The sequence below is a fragment of the Sinocyclocheilus anshuiensis genome, unplaced genomic scaffold (genome assembly GCF_001515605.1).
Source record: "Sinocyclocheilus anshuiensis isolate Anshui unplaced genomic scaffold, SAMN03320099.WGS_v1.1 scaffold1346, whole genome shotgun sequence".
Lineage (NCBI taxonomy): Eukaryota > Metazoa > Chordata > Actinopteri > Cypriniformes > Cyprinidae > Sinocyclocheilus > Sinocyclocheilus anshuiensis.
The window spans coordinates 255,404-276,258 of record NW_015555726.1 but is presented as its reverse complement, the minus strand read 5'-3'; the positions used below and the strand labels follow the sequence as shown (position 1 = coordinate 276,258).

The following is a 20,855-nucleotide window of genomic DNA, read 5'->3' as shown; positions in this document are numbered from 1 at the left end:
ACACACACAAAACATGGAACAGAGTCTGACAATATGGAGATACTGTGATAGGTAAACTTGAAAAAAAAGTATATGGCTAGGACTGGCATTGTGACATTGATTTAACTGCAACTTATTAGTATTATTTATTGAAATATGTATGTATGTATCTCAATAAATATGTTGCAGTTAAATTAATGTAATTAGCCAGTCCTAGCCAAAATAAATGGCTTTTTTGTTTTTGCAATCATCAGAGAAAACTGTCTGCTAAAAATGCAACAAGCCGATATGGTTTAAAATAGTTTATTTTACAAAAAATGCACATACATATAATAACCTAGTATTTTTTAAGTATTTTTGAGAGTTTATTTTTATTACTGTATAACAATACAGAAATGCACCTGTTCTTGCTTACATGGTTCTGTCAATCTGTCAGGGTATTAAATGGGAAATGGCTCATGTTCACACACACACACACACACACACACATATACACATTTCACATTAACAGTGTTTGTCTAAAATGTAAAAGAAAAAATACTTTAGGGAACCCAAAAGCTTTTTTCACACTTAGTTTTATGAAAAAGGTTTAGTTCCCTTGGCTTCTCATTTTAGACTACATATAAATGACCACAGACAGCTGTGTGCTGAGGTCAAAGGTCACATGACCACAGGGGGGTCACACTTCAAAAAAATTGGTTTGATTTAAAGTTTGGGCATCCTGGCAGCATTCAGACGCATGCCAACGCAGGAAGAGCCGGAAGCGTAGCGCATCTCTCTCAGCATGCCGCTCCATGTCTTTTTGTCTTCTTCATACCTGTGAAAGAAAACAGGTCAATACATAAACTGACTTCCAGTTCTATTCCTGGACTCTTTCTTGGAACTCGACTAATTAATTGAACTCTTTTTTTCCTTTCAGAACCAGCTGGACACAGAATCGGGATGACTTACTGCCAAACGTCAGTGATCTCAGAGGGCCCAATGTTTTTGTCCTCCAGCTCTACAATAGCAAAGCCACCAATTGCAAAGAGGTTTCCTCCTAAGGTGCTCACGAGATTCACCGAGCTGCGCTCCTGAGGGAACTCTGTGAATGTGTCCCACCTAAGAGCAAATCATATTAATATAATACAATATACATATTTCATTTTTACATGCAGAAGCAGTGAAGAGATGACAAAAAAGGATGGATAAGCACAGGAAGACAACATCTATAATGGTATATCTCTGTACATATACAATATTATCGTTTCATATCACAAGCAAACCTGTAAATTGCATAGTATCTATTTTGTTTATTAGTTGTTATTGTTAGCTAAATCTAAAACTATTAAAAATGTTCATTAATTTAAATAAAGCTGAAATAAAATAAAATATTGCATGAAAAACGTAAGAAAACAAAATTAGAAATGTTGCTTTGGCATATAAGTGAAATAAAATAAGTTAAAGTACTAAAATGACTAAAACTAAAAGTTAAATAAAAATAAATAAAATCTAAAGTACTAAAATGACTAAAATTGAGATAAAAATAAATGGACAATAAATGGAAATATTTAAAATAATAATGACAAAAGCACATTAAAAAATACAAAAAATTAAACTAAAATTAAATAAAAAATTAGAACTATATAAATAAAAGCCAGTTCAAAATATTTTATAAATACTTTAATAATATATAAATAACACTGGTGAGAAATCATACTTGTTTGTGCCAAAATCGTAGACTTCAGATAAAGCTGTGAGTCCTTCCTCATTCACTCCCCCAGTTATGATGATTTTCCCCTTATGAACTATGGCACCAAACATCGCTCTGGGCGTCTTCATAGCAGCCAGTTCTCGCCATTCTGACTGCTTGTGGCTGTACACGAACATTTTATTGATAGCTTTGCTGTGAGAGAGAAAATAGAGATTTATTTACTTTTATATTTTTTTTAATCAATATTAATTTACAGTGCACCAAATGATGTCGACTTTCAATATGAAATCAAAACTGACCTTATGTACAGTACATTCTTAAAGCACATTCTTGGAGTTATTGTGAAAAATCCATTGGTTCACATTATTTTAAATAAAAATATTGCTTTGTAATCTTTCTTTAAAAAGTAGTAACTTGTGCTCCAGCTCAGTCTGACTTTTAAAGGGGCTGTTCTTCATATTTAGGTACATATACAATGTATAATTGTATAATTTTCTATTATTATTTATTTATATCAAGATAAACCTGAGCCACTCGTTTCAAACATGCAGTGCTGTAGGTGCTACACACAGGCAGGAACAGTGCACAGTTGGGCAGGTTTCCTTTACTTTTTACTAGTTTTTTGGTGTTTAGTAATAGTAGTAACTAAGCTGCTCTATTTCAATAAATGCTTTTTTAGGACTGAAGAGGAAGAGAATGTTTCATCAAGCTGTTTTATCTGAAAAGATGAATACGTCATTGGTTCCTCATGATAAGAGCCCTCTAAATGTCACATTGTACAGAGGATTTTTGAGGAACTTTGATGGATCACAGACAGCTGCAAACTACACCATATGTTCCTGAGCACCACTGATCTCAGTTACACACACACACACACACACACTTACTTGTCATCTGTCTTTCCTCCAATGCAGTACACCAGGTTGTTATGTGAGACAACTGAATGGCCGTGAATACGCAGAGGAAGTTTCTTGGTCTCGTGCCATTTCATCTTTCTGCAATGACATGAAATACTATTGAAGCCACACATCCGAGCCAGCAGTCAAGTGTGAAGAGCAGTATCAGCAGTTGGACAGACAAAGCTTTTGAATTCATACTCGGTGTCATAACACATGACGGAGTCGAGGGACTCGTTGGTCTGCAGGTCTTTGCCAGCGATGGCGAACAGCAGGTTTGCACATTCACCCATACTGAACAGGCATCGAGGGCTGGGCATAGGTGGCATTGCCCTCCAATCAGCAGCAATACTGTCCAGCTGGATAAGATAGAATAGTTTTAAAATGACAAATAAGTTCCATAATGCTTTACAGTATGGTACAACTTATTAACATTAGTGTAGATATCCTGAACTGACAACAAACAACTATTTTTACTGAATTTATTAATCTAGATTCATGTTCATTTATAAATATAGGCTAATATTGTTTACATAGTTTAAGTTTTATTGTCGCAAAATGTTACTACATTATCGCCCAGTTCTTTAAGTAAAGTTGTATATATCTGCATACATACAGTATAATTGCGCAAGGGAATATATACTACATAGCAAATCTGCTAGATCTCTTATAATGTCTCGAAGGTTGAACTATATTATCACCCAGCTTTAATCTGCTAAATGCATAAGGTATGAAAATATTAAGACATTATTAACATCTCGATATTTTGTAAAGCTGCTTTTAAACCATGTGGAAAGCACTATACAAATAAAATTAACTTGATATGCATAGTTAATTCATATTTCGTTATAATAATTCGTTAATTTATACAACTTTAAATAATTATAATGCATTAGTATATGTTGAATATACAATTAACCTAAACACTGTAAAAGCACTGATCATTGTTAGTTCATGTTATCAAATTGAAATGTATTGTAAAGTGTTGCCATTACCATAAATGAAGCTCAATTCAGATACTCTAAATAGAGGATTGAAGATAACTTTAACCTGTGAAGTATCTAGGAAATTGATTAAAGTTTGCAGATTAAAGTTATTTTATTTTAAAGTCCCATGAAAAGACCAAAAATATAGATTACCATGCTGGTCCTGGTCTAGCAAGTGGACCAGCATGATCTTCTTGGCAAAGACCATTTTGGTAAAGGTAGTTTAAGAAACCTAGTGTGGTTACCATCACACCAGCACCTAGTTTTTAAAGTTATTTTGTACCTGGTAGAAGTAGCACTGCAGAGGAGACTCTTTGCTGTCTTCATCGACAAACAGGCCACCAATGATAAAGAGCTGGTTCTTCTTGGTGCAGAGACTCACGTGGTTCTTCGGCAGCTGCTCTGCCATGGCAGCCAGAAAACACTCATTCTCGGCCACGTCGTACGCCACAGCAGCCGTGTCATTGATCATGAGGATCAGGTCTCGTCCATACATCCCCAGTCTACGATTATCGTTCAAGTAACCCGGCAGCAGCTCCTCTTCCTCCTCTGCTCCGGCCTCTCCGTTCACCTCTCCTTCCTTCTTCTCTTTGGGTTTCTTCTCGGGGAGTTTTCCTCCGAAGGCGTCTTTGATGACTTGCAGCTTCTTCAAGAGTTCTGGATCTGCCTTGATGATGTCATCGGTCTCGACTTTCTCCCGGAAGTACTTCTCCGGAAGAAGGCGGAAACGGATGCACTCGAACGCTTCGCCCAGATTCTTGGCGCGCTTGGCCTTGTCGCTGCGCACCCACTTCATCACCGACTCAAACACGACCTCCTCCTTCTCCACGTTAAGTGTATCTCCACCAATCAGGGCCAAGAGCTCGTGAGGTGCCAGCTGAAGGAACTCCTCTTCGGCCGCCACGGTTTCAAAGCGGTCAGCGATTAAATTGCGTGCTGCTATGGCGAGCCTGGGAACGCCGAGGACTAGGCCGAGCCTGAAGACGGCAAGACAATTAGACAGCGACAGCTTCTTCTGGAGATAGTTCACACATACTGTAAACACTGAGGGAATCTGGAAACGGTTCGCCACTGCAAAGATCTCCTGAACGTTGTCGTCCGTCAAGTCGATCTCAGCGGAATACAGATACTGGATGATCATATCCATGATATTGGGATCAACGTCGTCCAGAACTAATTCCTTGCTGCTTTCCTTCTCCTTGCCGTCCTCGGAGAAGAAGAGCTCTCTGAAGTAAGGACTACAGGTGGCCATGATCAGGCGGTGGCAGGGAAAGCAGCGGTCGCCAATTTTCAAAGTGCAGTCCACAAACTTGTTCTCATTCAGAAGTTCCTTCAGTCCATCCTGAAGCAAGGTGCTCTGGAACAGCCGCAGCTCCTCCTTTATGGCTTTAGGATCCATGCTGTTGAGTTTCAAGATGGGAATTGACGGACAAGAGAAGAAAAAGGGGAGAAGGTGGCTACAGGTCTGCTCCCCACACCGGCCGGGCAGGAAAAGAACAGAGTGCTGAAAAGATTCCCAGAGTGAAGGGGCTGTTATTTGATCCTGCCGTTCTAAATATAACCCTCCCGCTCTTGTCCACCCCCACTGCCTCTCTCATCCCTCAATGCTAGTTGTGAAGAAGGAGATCCCAATGTGATGGCCAGCCTAGACGTCAGCTGTCACATAAAGCTCTGAGGAGACCTGTGAGTCTGCAAGTTTTACCAATCCCAATGTATTCTTCTATACTTTGTCTGCAAGTTTTTATGCAAGTGTCTTTGAGTTCAGTTCCCCACATAAACGAAGGGTTCGCTAGCAGTGTTTGAAGACAGCTGCGACTACAACAGGTGATGAGCCATTTTCAACTGCCTCAACCACTCGGTGTCTTGAGTCAAACTTTATTATTCATATGTCAGATCCTGGGAGGACACGAATCTGTAGCTGGTTATATTTGTGCACTCTCAGAAAATAGAGCAAAAACTGTACCTTTAGGGGTACAAAGAGTACAAATCACCCCCAAAGGGACATCTTTGTATCTAATTTACCAATAAAAGGTTCATAGTAGTACATTAAGGGTTCATTTCACCTCTCTAATATGTACCTTTTAGGGGTCGATGAGGTCCAAAGTTGTCCTTTTAAGGCTACTATCCCAGTGACAAGCTGTTGTACAATTTTTTTCTGTGTGGAAAACATTGCTTAAACACAACTTCAAATGTACAAATGCATTTAAAGATTAATACTTCCTGGTTAAACAGTAATTAGGGTCATTACAAATATAATTCAGACTAATTATTTGAACTTCACTGATGACATTTGAAAGAGTGTTTTTCATGTTTTTCCAACTCTAGCAAATGGTTCTAGAATGATCTCAGGGCTCAGAGGAGAGCGCCAGTCACACTAGAGACACTATTACTAAAATTAAAACAGACAGAAAGGTTTTGGGGGAAGGAGACATGTGTAATTTAAGTCAAAGCAATGGGGACATATGTGTGAGACTGTTAAAGAGGAAGCATGAGGAGATATTAATGACAAGCACGAGTGAAAAAGATACCAGTTTAATTGCTAGAGGTTAGCTGAGGTTTATTCAGCATTTAGGTTTTTATTTTCGATGCGGTTTTCTCAGAAGTTTGGGGTTGATTGTATTGGAGCCCTACTACTGTATAATAGGGATAAATATACATTAACAAAAATGGCAGGATTCAGGTAATGCACGTCCAGTACTGCCACTGAGATGAATGGGAATGCTAAGGGATTGCTTTCTCAGGCATTATGGACATCCTTAGACATCACAATATCATAATACTGTACCTTCATTTCTCTCCAAGAGATGGCAGTGTGCAACCTCAAAGTCACTACAGAACATTTTCCTCATTACCTCATTATAACACTATAATAACCAGCACAAATATTTCTTGAGCTGAACATAAATGCAGCGTTATTTAGTGAACATGAAATTGCAGAAAATCTGGATTTGTTGACAGTGTAACAGCCAGGCCATTTATCTACATACAAAATATTTTATTACCAAAAGTACAAGATACAAAATGACAAGCTTTATTACATTCCGACAACATTAGTTCTCAAAATCAAGACTACATTTCATTTATTACATTAATGTCAGTTCAATGAATGTTGTGTAACTATGACAGTGTACAATACTACAGTATTGCTTTTTCACAGTTCTGAAGGTTGTTATATGAAAGTACTGTGTTTTATCAATTAGCTACTCTCAATGAAATGCCCTGTCCTACCAATTTTTCATATACTTTGTGTATTTCAGTGCAGGTCCGTTGTATTGGAGTGTGAGGAATTACAGACAAAGGGGAATGTATCCATAATGGATATCAGCCTCCTAAATGCAAAGAAAAGAGTGTGACTATATGGCAGAAACTGGTGTCCATTTTCATTTTCAGTAATTTTTACCAGGGATAAGTTAAATTCAAATGTGCATTTTACCTGCTCTCACGACAACACATGTCTTTTTGCAATCTTCTTCTGTGTCAAAGCGGTTACGGTTCCCGTCACAGCCTCCGTACCAGAACTGCGCGCAGGCGTTGGCCTGCCGGTCGTAATACCAGCGGATGTTATAGTCCCGACAAGGGCCCTGATCCAGGAGCAGCTCACAACGGGGGTCCAGAGATACAACCTCTGAAAACAGATTAAAAAAAAGATTTACATATTTCAGATCTTGTCTGGTGAACAACATTTTCAGATATTTCACTAAGTTACTTGCTTTTTCAACTATAGAGTTTTTTTTGTTGTTCATCAGACATTTCAATAAATCAAAAGACTGCAGATGATATAGGCAATTTGGTGACAAGATGATCTGGAATGCGTGTGATATCACACATCCCGTGCATGCATGTGCAGCAGACTTTGCACTTTTAAATAAGTAAAAAAATAAAAAAAAGATGCAAGTAAATGTCATAAAATGAACAAAATGCTTGATTTGTAATCCTTTGTAGTAATTTTCTAGTAATGTTTCCCAAAAAATTAATGAGTATCTATGAAATCAGGGATTTGAAAAATGTACACTACCATTCAAAAGTTTGTAGTTGGTAAGATTTTTCTTTTTTTTGAAAGAAGTCTCTTATGCTCACTAAGGCTGCATTTATTTGATCAAAGATACAGAAAACTTTCTATTGTAATATGCATATTTTAAAATGTAATTTATTCCTGTGATCAAAGCTGAATTTTCAGCATCATTACTCCAGTCTTCAGTATCACATGATCTCCAGAAATCCTTCTAATATGCTGTTGAAAACAGTTGTGCTGCTTGCTGTTTTTTTGCAGAAACTGATACTTTTTTCAAGTTAAAAAAAAAGTATTTATTTGAAATAGAAATCTTTTGTAACAATATTTAAGTAATTACTGTCACTTTTGATTTATTTAATGCATCTTTGCTGAATACAAGCATTCACTTCTTTAACTAACTAATTAAGAGAAATCCTACTGATCCCTAACTTTTGAACAGTAGTGTATTTTGTCGTGTATTAGTGAATGTGTTTTGTTTTTACCTTTAGGCAATGGTGGTCGTGGTGCTGGTATATACCGCACTGAGGTTGAGGTGTTCACAGATGATGATGATGTTGTCCCTGATGAAGGCCTGCTGTGTGTGGATGTCCCAGTGTCTGTTGGAGTATCTCCTCTACCGCTGCTCTGTTCTGAAGTGTTTGTGTCTGGTGTCTCAGGTACCCGCTCATCCTCCTGAGAGAACATTAGAAACTCTAAAAACACTCAAAACAAAATCAAAGTTGAGCTCAAGTAAAAAATTCCATTCATTATCTTTATTACTAAACCAAGGCCAGCAAGAAAGCGGGTGGTCACTGTTGAGACCATCAGTGCACTAACCTCAGTAATGTCTGGACCAGCTGTTGGAGCAAACGTGTCTCCTCTCCCGCTCTCATGAGTGACAGTGTTCATCCCAGAGTGTGTTCTCGTGTTCTCTCTGTGGCCTTCATTTATGTTTGTGCCATAATTATCCCTGCCATTACCACTGATGCGGTTGCCATTAATACCATATCCGTTTTCAAAACCATTAATGCGACTGAAGATAAGTGCTCCATTTTCATCCTCACAGAGCTGATTGACCAGTTTGGATTCCAGAGCTGTGAATTAAAAAGAGAGAAAAGCAATATTAGATATTTAATTCTACCCAAATGTAAACATCTGATCAATTCCAGATTAAGCCAATCATTTGGATTTATTGAAATAAATAAACAAATAATTAAATAAATATAGTATATGATCATATATACAATTGTAATAATGAATTGCAATTTTATTGTAATAAATCAAAAGTAAATTTAACTTTAATTATTCAGGCTTTTTAAGGTATAATTGCTGCACCAAAGACTTTAGATGTTGAAGTGCAGTTATGATCATACAAAATGCAAATATTTAGCATATTTAATGTATTCACGTTTGTGTAAAATGTATAAAGTTTGTTTAAAAATGACTTTTTAGCAGTGCAATCAAATAGTGAGTCAAGATAAAAAGGGATATAAAAAAACAAAACAAAACAAAAAAACATGCCCCTGCTGGTAGATGCACCATAAATACACCATTTTGTGAGAAAAAACATCTTGCACATATTGAAGGTTATTTGCATACCTCCATATGTATCGCATGCAAACATAAGTATTTTCATATAGTAGAAGTATGTGAATTGGCATTCAGCCTCAAGTTTGCTGTATCTGTTACCTGGCAAGGTGTTGAAGTGGTCTATGTAGAACATGTGCTCACTGTCAGGGTCCGACGCAATGAGATTGAGCTCCTGGAGAAACTCTTCCTGTGTCGGATCACTAATGTTAACAATCCCCAGAGCGTACATCTCAATGTTAGCTGCATGCGCCTCCCTGACGGCGATTTCCAGCTTCACAGGCTCCCGTTTATCCGTTTGTCCGTCTGTGATGACAATGGCAACCTTCCTGACCCCCGTCCTTGCACTGTAAAACGCTTCCTGAGTTGCTTTGCGGATGGCAGAGCCGGTGTATGTTCCCTCGCCTATGTAGTGAACCCTGCGTATCGCTTGTTTGACATCTTGTTTGGTCATGTAGCGAGCGAGGTTGAACTCAAGCTGGACCTCTAAGCTGTACAAAACGAGACCGACTCGGGTGGCATTACGCCCCACGGTGAGTCTGTCGACTAGAGCGGCCACAAAGTCCTTGATGATCTCAAAGTTTTCAGGCCCGACGCTTTCAGAGCTGTCAATCACAAACACCAGCTCCATGGGACGCTCTTTACACTTGACTCCACAACCTGATAGACAATACAGGACATTTCATGAACTTTACACACTACCATTCAAAAGTCTGGGGTGAGTAAAATGTTTCTAAAATAATTAATGCTTTTATTTACGATCCATTAAATTGATTAAAAGTGACAATATCAATTTATAATGTTAAAGATTTCTATTCCAAATCAATGCTACAAAAATATAGAAATGTTTCTTGATCATGTAACACTGAAGACTGGATTCATGATGCTGAAAATTCAGCTTTGCATCACAGAAATAAATTACATTTTAAAATGTATTACAATAGAAAACTGTTATTTTAAACTGCAAAATTGTTTCACAATATTACTGTTTTTCCAGTATTTTTGATCAAATAAATGCAGTCCTGGTGAGCAGGAGAGACTTCAATTAGAAAACATTTTTAAAAATCTTACAGACCCCAAACTTTTGAACAGTATATAAAGCAAATTATGTTCAAATGTAATGTGGGATACACATACCACAAATCTCCCTGATCATTCTGATTATCTCGTCCCTCTAAAAAAAAAAAAAAAAAAAAAACTTAATATGAAAGTCGTTTGAAATGCATATATGCATAAAATGCATATTATGATTTGAATGATGTAGTATGATGTGAAAGATGTAAAAGACACACAGTTAGTCCAGATTCTCCTTTGATTCCTGGTCTACCCTGAAAAAAGTGAGTTAGTGAGTTATAGTACATCTCAAAATATACAGAAAAAGGGAAATTACATCACTGAGATATTTTATAAACATAAATTGCTTTAAACATAGTTTGCTTTAAATAATGGTGAGAAGCTCTTACTGATTTCTGTTGTTCTTAAATGTTTCAGTTTTACAAAAAAAATTGTAAACACTTTTTTATGCATTTTATTGGGATGTGTATTTCATTGCAAGCTATTGAACCAAATGATTTATTTCATTGCACATGACCACATTTTAACAAATGACCTTGCTGTCTACTATTTAGGCTGCATCCGATATGAAATAGAAACTCGTATACATTATGACTGATTTGAAATGCTTCACACAGGCAGGACCCACTCGGGTGGCATTACGCCCCACGGTGAGTCTGTCGACTAGAGCGGCCACAAAGTCCTTGATGATCTCAAAGTTTTCAGGCCCGACGCTTTCAGAGCTGTCAATCACAAACACCAGCTCCATGGGACGCTCTTTACACTTGACTCCACAACCTGATAGACAATACAGGACATTTCATGAACTTTACACACTACCATTCAAAAGTCTGGGGTGAGTAAAATGTTTCTAAAATAATTAATGCTTTTATTTACGATCCATTAAATTGATTAAAAGTGACAATATCAATTTATAATGTTAAAGATTTCTATTCCAAATCAATGCTACAAAAATATAGAAATGTTTCTTGATCATGTAACACTGAAGACTGGATTCATGATGCTGAAAATTCAGCTTTGCATCACAGAAATAAATTACATTTTAAAATGTATTACAATAGAAAACTGTTATTTTAAACTGCAAAATTGTTTCACAATATTACTGTTTTTCCAGTATTTTTGATCAAATAAATGCAGTCCTGGTGAGCAGGAGAGACTTCAATTAGAAAACATTTTTAAAAATCTTACAGACCCCAAACTTTTGAACAGTATATAAAGCAAATTATGTTCAAATGTAATGCGGGATACACATACCACAAATCTCCCTGATCATTCTGATTATCTCGTCCCTCTAAAAAAAAAAAAAAAAAAAAAACTTAATATGAAAGTCGTTTGAAATGCATATATGCATAAAATGCATATTATGATTTGAATGATGTAGTATGATGTGAAAGATGTAAAAGACACACAGTTAGTCCAGATTCTCCTTTGATTCCTGGTCTACCCTGAAAAAAGTGAGTTAGTGAGTTATAGTACATCTCAAAATATACAGAAAAAGGGAAATTACATCACTGAGATATTTTATAAACATAAATTGCTTTAAACATAGTTTGCTTTAAATAATGGTGAGAAGCTCTTACTGATTTCTGTTGTTCTTAAATGTTTCAGTTTTACAAAAAAAATTGTAAACACTTTTTTATGCATTTTATTGGGATGTGTATTTCATTGCAAGCTATTGAACCAAATGATTTATTTCATTGCACATGACCACATTTTAACAAATGACCTTGCTGTCTACTATTTAGGCTGCATCCGATATGAAATAGAAACTCGTATACATTATGACTGATTTGAAATGCTTCACACAGGCAGCAACTCTGTCAATGCTGAGGGTAATTTACTAACTGTTTGTCCAGGAACGCCAGGATCTCCCATATCACCTTTAACCCCCTTCATCCCTCTCTCGCCCTGACCTCCACGATCCCCCTGAACAACACAAATGGGCTTCATATTAAACTGTACGAATATTCAATCACAGCACAGATTATATAACAAAACCTGAGACCTTTGACCCGGGCATTCCTTCTCCAGGAGGTCCTCTTGGCCCGCTCACACCCTGTGACCCCTGATCACCCTGCAATAGTGTATAAGATATCCTGTTGGGTTTGAAAACACATATAAATGTGTTCAAATCTTTATGATTTGTTTATGCCAGTGTCCCACCTTTGGACCCTGTAGGCCTTGTCCAGGTGGCCCAGTAGGTCCAGGAGGTCCTGGTCTTCCCATGTTGCCCTGGGTTGTTCAGAGACATTCAGTATTAACACAAGTCAAGGGTAAAACACGTTCAGATTCATTGGTGCTGAGATAAAAGCAGCACTGAGACATCTGGAATGACGTTTAGGTTACTGGATTACATTATCCGGATTTGCTGGACATATGTAGAAGATTTGGCGCAAGTGTGTGTGCGTATCTTGTGGTGAATATACGATCATCACAGATACAGTACTATGATAAATGTGGTGTTAAGGTGTTAAGCCTTTGAGGAATGTCACGTATTCTATGGGAAGTTCATTCAGGGAGACAGATATTAGAAGAAATACTTTACAGATATTATCAAGTGATAACATTAGATGCCATTTATAAAAAAAAAAAAATAGCAAAACACACATTTTAACCTAAAAGTTTCAAATCATTATTATTAATTATGGGAACAATCAGCCACATTTGTACTATTTTTTTGTACTATACCAAAACTCTACCATTCAAATGTTTGGGGTTGGTAAGATGTTTTGGTTTTTGAAAGAAGTCTCTTCTGCTTACAAAGGCTGCATTTATTTGATAAAAAATACAGTAAAAACTGTAATAATGTGAAATATTATTAAAATTTAAAGTAACACTTTTATATTTTGTAAAATGTAATTTATTTCTATGATGCAAAGCTGAATTTTCAGCATCAGTCTTCAGTGTCACATGATCCTTCAGAAATAATTCTAATATTCTGATTTGCTGCTCAAGAAACATCTATTATCCTTGCTGAAAACAGTTGTTATGCTTAATATTTTTGTGGAAACTGTCATGCATTTTTTTTCTCAGAATTCTCTGATGAATAGAACGTTTATTTGAAAATCTTCTGTAACATTATAAATGTCTTCACTGTCACGTTTGATTAATTTGTTGTGGCTTTGCTGAATAAAAAAAACTTTAGAATGGTAAATAATATTTTATATTTAATATTTTAAGTGCTTTTCATATGATATGTTCATCAACACACAGAAATATTTTTACTTTTGTATTATGGTGAGGAGTTCTTGCTGATATCCACTCTTAAATGTGTAATTATTTACCTTTTACTGTTGCTTATTTAATTGCATGCCACCATATCATGTTTACTTTTATTATACTCCATCTTACCCATCTCAGTCTGAAATCTTATGGCACAATGGGAGAGGATCTAATGCAAGAATGCACTAAATCAAAGCTAAGAAGAGCTGAATGAGATTGACAAGGGCTAAATCAAGATATAATATCTGTCTGTGTTTGATGACGTACAGGAAGTCCTTGTAGTCCTTCGCCTGGAGGTCCAGGTGGGCCCGGTAAACCTCTGAAGCCAATATCACCCTGAGACACAGTCATGATGAAATACCTGTGTTTACACCCCCATTTGATCATAATATTCATATACAGGTGATCTGCTTTAGGGTGACACATAAGAACAGTCCTACCTTTGGTCCAGGTATTCCTATGCCCTCTGGACCAGGTTCTCCTGGAAGACCTGGAAGACCAGGAGGCCCCTGTAAACATCAACAACAAAATATGACTTCATGGTGAATTATGAGAACCTCACTACAGAATGATGTCATAATCATGAATGGATTTTAATAAGAGCCTGTGGAGGTTTTTAACGCACTGAGGGACCAGGATAGCCATCCCCTTTTGGTCCACTTAGACCAGGAGGACCTGGGTCACCACGATCACCCTGAGAAACAAAGCATGAGCAATCTATTGATGCTTAATCAAGACTGACAACATGGATTAATAACATGTGTTTATTTTACAGTCTTAATAATAATTACGAATTAAATGAACCTTTGGCCCAGGAAGTCCATATCCCGTCTCTCCTACTGGACCAGATGGACCTGGCGGGCCGAAATCACCCTACAATGAGACAATACAATGCTTTTTTTACAGACACACTGTGCATTCGAAAGGTTTTTTGCATATATTGTGGGGTTCAAAAGTCAGAAAGTGACTTGTGAAAACTAGCTTTTCTTCATTTTATATTAAAAATACCCCAAATTTGGTTTATTTCCATATTGCAATAGAAAAGCTTTTACTTTTGGTCCTGTTAGGGTACGTCCCGGCAGTCCAGGTAATCCCGGGCGCCCAGGGGTGCCAGGCTCTCCCTACAAAGAGATTAATAAAGAACAGAAGGAATTTTTATATAATATGTTATATAATGTCTATGTAGCAAAAATCTAAATATTCCAGATTCACCAATGAGAGCACTCACCTTTGACCCTGAGGGTCCAGCTATTCCCGGTGGCCCTGCTAACCCACGGATTCCCCGCTGACCCTGATCACCCTAAACAACATCACATTACCAAAACACTACATCAATAAGCATCAAGTTGGTGTTCACAGTTAAAGACCCCATTGAAACACAAATTAAGAAGATTGACATGTATGGAAATCTCACCCTCAAAACTTCAATTTTCATTTAATGGCTCTTTAAGATGATTTTAGAAAGTTAAACGTGAGAAAACGTGAGAAAAGTGAAAGAGATACTTTTTCACCCTGGATGCCCACTCCTGCTGCTCCTTCAGAGCCCCTCACCCCAGGGGCTCCTGGTTCTCCCTGAAATACACACAGATGATGAATATGTGTGGACTTTTCTGAGCAGTTGATGCTAACTAAAATGACTAAAATGACTCAAGAGATTAAAGTATGCCTGGTACCTTCTGTCCTGGAGCTCCATCCTCTCCTGGTAAACCTGGTAATCCTGATAACCCTGGAGCACCAGGTTCTCCCTTCGCAGAATAATTCAAATATTAATCATTCAAATTCTGGATAAAAGCGGTGATAGTTTTACATGGTTTCTAGCTGGTCAAAGCTTGACATTTATAATCATTGTCTAGTACAAGGCGGTCCAATCTGATCAAGATGTATGTTCAGCTGGGTTAACATTTTTAACCTAGTAGACCATAATAGTAAAACCTAGTAGACCATCTTGCTGAAACTAGTTAGAGTTGGTAGACCAGCAAAAACCCCTGTCCCAAAAATGAAATTAACAACCTAATGTTGCTGTGACCTGGTGTCTTCAGTGGGATGCTTAACCATTTTAACCAGCAAAACTACTGTGATCAAGCTTCTTTAGAAAGAATGTAATGACTTTACACATGTACCAGTTACTTTATCATTACTTATATACTATTACAGTTTTCATTAATATGTTGAATTAGCTTTTACTTTTTTGTATTTTCTGTTTTCATTTTAATTTTAGTTTTTTTTTTATATTGTCAATTAAGTTCAATTTGTTTTTATTTCAATGTTAGCTTTAGTTCAGTTTTAGTTTTTATTTCTAGTTAGTAATTTTAGTGCTTCAACTTAAAAACTCTTTGAATTTTTTTTTTTATTTCAGCTTCATTTTAATTAACAAAAATGTTTTAGTTCTACTTAAAAGATAATGTCAACATGAAATGCTGTTTGCAATCCATTTAACTTACTTATTATATCTAATATAATATCATATTTCAATGAATATGTAAAGAAAAAAATGTAGGATTGGACTTGATTGGATCATAAAAATGACATTTTGATAAAAGACCAACTGATTAATTGTGCACAAGAGCAAGACTGTGAATTAAGAAAGACGGTAGAGTGAATTCTGATTTCATGTTGACTTTACATTAAGAGTAAAGTGAAGATGACTTACTTTAGCTCCAGGTTCTCCAGCTCCTCTCTCTCCTGGTGCTCCGATCTCACCTGGTAAACCTTGATCACCCTTCAAGAGCACATTTTTTTAAACATACAGATGATTTCACAAGTTAACAGATAACGTTTACTCAACCCTTTTACTATTTGAAGTTGTGACAGTGTTTATAGCATGATGGGAAACTCTTGCCTTTGGTCCAGGGTAGCCCTCACCCAGTGGGCCTCTGCTTCCTGGGGGTCCACGCGGTCCTTCTATACCCTAAAACAAGCATATCCAACAATGCATAGATGTACAGTACATTTTTATGTCATTCTCAGATCATAAGCTTGTCAGCACCTTCTCTCCTTGGATCCCTGCTCCAGGAAGCCCCACTGGTCCTTGAAGACCAGGAGGACCAATATCACCCTTAAGACAAAAAACACAAATGTATTATTGCAATTACACACCTCAGAGTCAAGCATAAGCCAATCTGTCCGCTCATGTACAATCTAATTATTAAAATGATTTGGAGTAGATACAACATTGATATTCATATATGTCTTAGCCACAGGCTGAGTACTGATTGCACTGCATGCTGTGACATGATCCTTCAAAAAGCCACAGAGAAGGGTTTAATAATGCAAATGATGCAAATAGTTACACCACAAACTTTTCAGAGCTAAGAACATTTCTATTTTTTTTTTTTTTATAGAAGTTTTTGAAGTAAACTAAACATCTAGTATAGAGATGCTTAGTGTACATTCAACCTACTTATGAGATGTGAGCTCGAAAAAGAAAGTGATTAAAGGAATAGTTCACTTAAAAATCAAATTTCATTCAATAATTTTACCTTGTCTCCTTTAATGCCAAGACCTACTGGTCCTCTGGGTCCTTTCAGCCCCTCCAGACCCCTCTCTCCCTGTAAAAGACAAAAGTTTAAACCATCAAATTTATACCATGCATTGCCATCACAATTTCAAAAAATGTTTATTTACCCTAAAATGTAAAAAAAATATATATATATACATATATATATTTGGAGAAGAGAAAATTAAGCCTATTTTAGAACCATTAAGACATTTTACATATTCATAAACAGAAAATTGATTTTTACAGCCTCTGATGAAAAATTTTGCCATGATGCAAAACTGTAAAAAAAAAAAATTCAGAGTTGTAAATGAAAAAGAAACAAATGAAACAAAGATTATTGGAGTACGTTTTACAAGAAAATACTTTCTACTTCAAAATTTCATGTTTTATTCACTGTGTTACTTTCTGTTTCTTTGTAATTATTTGAGTTAAAACTGCTTCAAAGAAAAGCCTTCAACATCTTTTTATTTATTTATTTATTTTCTACATAGTACGTTATCTGGATATCTGCCAGGGTGTTTTGGTTGTTAAAATGGTTGCCTAAGCAAAAACACGATTTAAAATCTCATTCTGCCCTGTGTCAACAAGCCTCTGAAGCTCAACTGATAAAGCACAGCGCTAGCAACGCCAAAGTCATGGGTTTGATTCCCAGGCACCACATTTACTGAAAGTACTTTAAGTTGCTTTAGATAAAAGCATCTGCCAAATGCATAAATATATCTGACACACCCTGCATTTTTCAGATACGGAGTCAAACAACAGCAAGATTGATTATGTTCCATTATTTAATAAAAAAAATGATGAAAGAATGCTGGATCACTCAGAAAATTAATTGAGGTCAGAGGTCACAAAGTTCAAAGGTTCTCTGATAAAAACTACATACACAAGACACACCTTGCATAAAAACATATTAAACCTCTTCATAACTATGATTTGACTCACACACGCTGCATTCTGAAACTGTGTGCAATGACGTGTTTACCTTTGGTCCGGGTAAACCCTCTCCTGTTGGGCCCTTCTCTCCTGGCAAACCCTGCGGCCCCTGTGGGCCCTTCAGAGTAAACATGATTGTAGAAGTTAATACAACGACTTCATTGTGTTCAATGTCGATTACAACCTCTATTGAGCATGATCACTTGCATATCTTTACCGGTTGGCCCGGCTCGCCGAGCCCAGGAGGCCCGGGAGGACCCATTCTGCCTTGGAACCCCACATCACCCTACAGATTGAGAAAATGCATGTTATGATCACAGATACGAGCTCATTGGGTTCCTGATCTCACAGGTTTTATATAAAAGCCAACCTTTGGTCCAGGAAGCCCAAAGCCAGTCTCGCCCTGTATTCCTGGTGGTCCAGGAAAGCCTCTCTCGCCCTGAAGAAGCAGATCCATTTAGAACAATAATAAAAGATCCAATATTGAAGTGCAATCTGTGAACTCAATGCTCTCTGCCTTTTTCTGCCTTATTGAAAAGACCACATTAGACAAGCATTAATGGTCCAGAGCTCATTTTCTGCTGGTAAAGGTATTTAAAAACAACTTTAAGACTTAATAAAATGAATACCAAATGTCTATACAAAACAAACCGATACAATCTTATAATGAATGTATCTTAGATTAATTTACTTCATTAAACCGACACGGGTAAACATTTAACTGCAAAACAGGGTAACTGCAACTGTTTAAAACACTCACATATGTACTGAAATTGGTTTATGTACTACACTCTAAAAAATGCTGGGTTGTTTCAACCCAACTTTGGGTCAAATATGGACTAACCCAACTTTTGGGTTAAAAATTTAATGTAAAAATTTAACCCAACGGCTGGGTTAGTCCATATTTGACCCAAAGTTGGGTTGAAACAACCCAGCATTTTTTAGAGTGTAATAAATCAATACACAAGGAATTAGAAATTGACTGATTTTGAATTTTGCTGATATGATAATCAGAGAAAGGCAATAAAAATTTTATTGAGCCATTACTAGTAAAATCTAGATACTGAATGTGTTAAATAATGTTCTTGGGCCCGTTCACACAGAATGCATTTTTCAATTCCATTGCGCTACTTTCCCATTATTTTTCTATGCGAACACATGCTAGACAGATGTATTTGACTGTTGCACTCATGTTTCACGTCTTTTGCAGCGTCTTGTGCATTACATGCCATTCTAAATATGCAGTGCTCAAGTTAAAAAAGAGATTAAACTTAAAAAAAAAAAAAACACGTTGTGAGACCTTTCTCATTATGTTTTTGGAGGGTGAAGAGTGGATCACATTTACATCTAAATGGTGATTAATCTACATGGAACTGATCCCAAAACTCAAACTGCAGCAATAAACTGCTTACATCATCTGGATTCAGTCAGATTCACTGAATATAAAGTCAGTGTGCTTGTCATCAAGCCTGTGTTAATATGTGCACCAAAATAAACACGTGGAGCTTTAAACAAAAGACTTAACCTTAAGGGAATGCTATGAATATCAGCAGCATCTGTTAAATGGAAAAATCACAATAACCATAATGCTATAAAAATCATTTCATGACTATTATGTCAGGCCATTAGGCACACATCTTTATGCATTCTTTCATTGGGCAGATGAAACTGGGGGTCTTTAAAGAAACATGGCTCATGTCAGACATACTAAAGTAAAGACTGCAATTACTGTGTTCAGACACATTAGGCAGAACACCTTCACCTGTCAAAGACAGAAATACTGATTTGTGGTGTGACACATGCATGCAAGTCCAGACATTAATCTGTTGCTCAGATGGCAGCCATCGGTATGTGAAAAAAAGAACATTCCAGAAAAATAATTAAGTTCTGAGTTGTCCTTAGTAGCACACAGATGCATATCAGCACTGACACAGACCTAGATGAGTTTTTTGAGTGCCAATATTTATCTAAATAAATAATAACCAATACAAGCCTGATACATTCTTTCCCAGAGTGCTTTTAAAGTCATTTTTTAGCATGGCAGCACCCATACGGGGGTTTTAAGTCTGCAGGAATATATCTATCATACTGTACATGAACATGGAAGAACGTTTATGGTTTTAGGTTGTCCAAAACATTTCTTACACACGTAAAAATAAAGGTTCTTTATTGGCATTAATGATTACATGAAGAACCTTTAACATCCACTGGACATTTTCATTTCACAAAAGGTTCTTTAAATTGGAAAAAAGGTTCTTCATGATTATTAAAGATTATTAAAATGTTCCTCCCACTAAGAAAAGGAGGTTCTATTAAGAACTGTTCACTGAAAGGGTTGTTGGAACCAAAATGATTATTCCATGGCTCTGAAAACCCTCTTTTGGAACCTTTATTTTGAAGAGTGTAATTTTCCACCTGCTATCTAACAAAAGAAAAAAGAACTTTGCTGAATTGAACCCACTTTCTTGCCCGTTCGACCTTCGGGTCCAATGTCTCCATTAGGTCCATGCAAACCCTGCAGAGAAACACAACAGAGTGAATACAGTAAACTATTATTGAAAAAGAGAAAAAAGCTTGTTTTGCATTTTAACAAATGAAGTTTAAAAACAAACCTGCAGCCCTCTGCTTCCTCTGATACCAATGGGACCCTCCGGACCCTTTAAAGAATCAGATTTAGACAGTTAAAAATACAGCATGTTATTGTGCATGAACTACACTGTAGATCTGAAGTGTCACTCACTCTGTCTCCCTTGACTCCTGGTGTCCCACACTCCCCTCGCTCACCCTAAAAAATATTGTTTCTTAATGGTCAGTGCCACTTTGTACATATACACACAATACAATTTAAAGGCATGCCTAGTCATTTTTTGGACTTAATATAGTATATATTTTATACTTTATATAAAATATACAGACAGTTTTATGTATATATATATATATATATATATATATATGTATATATATATATATACATATATATATATATATATATATT

General features: G+C 36.6%; 2 protein-coding genes across 2 annotated transcripts in view; both read right to left on the bottom strand.

The window, feature by feature from the left end:
* Positions 1 to 105: 105 nt before the first annotated feature.
* Positions 106 to 5,040, bottom strand: LOC107672655 (kelch-like protein 41b). Its single transcript, XM_016465940.1, has 6 exons — positions 3,838 to 5,040; positions 2,770 to 2,927; positions 2,560 to 2,667; positions 1,679 to 1,864; positions 931 to 1,080; positions 106 to 796 (listed from the first exon to the last, which is right to left on the bottom strand). The coding sequence occupies exons 1-6, from the start codon at positions 4,951 to 4,953 to the stop codon at positions 685 to 687; spliced, it is 1,830 nt and encodes a 609-aa protein (XP_016321426.1). The 5' UTR covers positions 4,954 to 5,040; the 3' UTR covers positions 106 to 684.
* A 1,558-nt stretch (positions 5,041 to 6,598) lies between these two features.
* LOC107672681 (collagen alpha-1(XXVIII) chain-like) overlaps positions 6,599 to 20,855 on the bottom strand; it is a 32,361-nt gene continuing 18,104 nt past the window's right edge. The window contains exons 9-36 of the mRNA XM_016465986.1: positions 20,601 to 20,645; positions 20,473 to 20,517; positions 20,322 to 20,375; positions 18,231 to 18,299; positions 18,078 to 18,146; positions 17,910 to 17,978; positions 16,908 to 16,976; positions 16,415 to 16,483; positions 16,268 to 16,336; positions 16,079 to 16,147; positions 15,102 to 15,173; positions 14,932 to 15,000; positions 14,657 to 14,728; positions 14,481 to 14,549; positions 14,233 to 14,301; positions 14,054 to 14,122; positions 13,869 to 13,937; positions 13,696 to 13,764; positions 12,370 to 12,438; positions 12,212 to 12,280; positions 12,052 to 12,132; positions 11,616 to 11,651; positions 11,461 to 11,497; positions 9,235 to 9,792; positions 8,383 to 8,639; positions 8,049 to 8,238; positions 6,988 to 7,179; positions 6,599 to 6,883 (exon numbers count right to left, since the gene is read on the bottom strand). Coding sequence (XP_016321472.1) covers positions 6,876 to 6,883; positions 6,988 to 7,179; positions 8,049 to 8,238; positions 8,383 to 8,639; positions 9,235 to 9,792; positions 11,461 to 11,497; positions 11,616 to 11,651; positions 12,052 to 12,132; positions 12,212 to 12,280; positions 12,370 to 12,438; positions 13,696 to 13,764; positions 13,869 to 13,937; positions 14,054 to 14,122; positions 14,233 to 14,301; positions 14,481 to 14,549; positions 14,657 to 14,728; positions 14,932 to 15,000; positions 15,102 to 15,173; positions 16,079 to 16,147; positions 16,268 to 16,336; positions 16,415 to 16,483; positions 16,908 to 16,976; positions 17,910 to 17,978; positions 18,078 to 18,146; positions 18,231 to 18,299; positions 20,322 to 20,375; positions 20,473 to 20,517; positions 20,601 to 20,645 — 2,682 coding nt within the window. The 3' untranslated portion in view covers positions 6,599 to 6,875. The remainder of the gene's footprint in view (positions 6,884 to 6,987; positions 7,180 to 8,048; positions 8,239 to 8,382; positions 8,640 to 9,234; positions 9,793 to 11,460; positions 11,498 to 11,615; positions 11,652 to 12,051; positions 12,133 to 12,211; positions 12,281 to 12,369; positions 12,439 to 13,695; positions 13,765 to 13,868; positions 13,938 to 14,053; positions 14,123 to 14,232; positions 14,302 to 14,480; positions 14,550 to 14,656; positions 14,729 to 14,931; positions 15,001 to 15,101; positions 15,174 to 16,078; positions 16,148 to 16,267; positions 16,337 to 16,414; positions 16,484 to 16,907; positions 16,977 to 17,909; positions 17,979 to 18,077; positions 18,147 to 18,230; positions 18,300 to 20,321; positions 20,376 to 20,472; positions 20,518 to 20,600; positions 20,646 to 20,855) is intronic.

What these genes read in the sequence shown, in the direction of transcription:
- LOC107672655 (XM_016465940.1), bottom strand. Translation starts at nt 4,953, where the DNA reads ATGGATCCTAAAGCCATAAAGGAGGAGCTGCGGCTGTTCCAGAGCACC. An exon ending in TGCAGTGCTACTTCTACCAG is followed by an intron (nt 2,928 to 3,837) that starts GTACAAAATAAC and finishes TATCTTATCCAG; the next exon opens with CTGGACAGTATTGCTGCTGA. An exon ending in GTCATGTGTTATGACACCGA is followed by an intron (nt 2,668 to 2,769) that starts GTATGAATTCAA and finishes ATGTCATTGCAG; the next exon opens with AAAGATGAAATGGCACGAGA.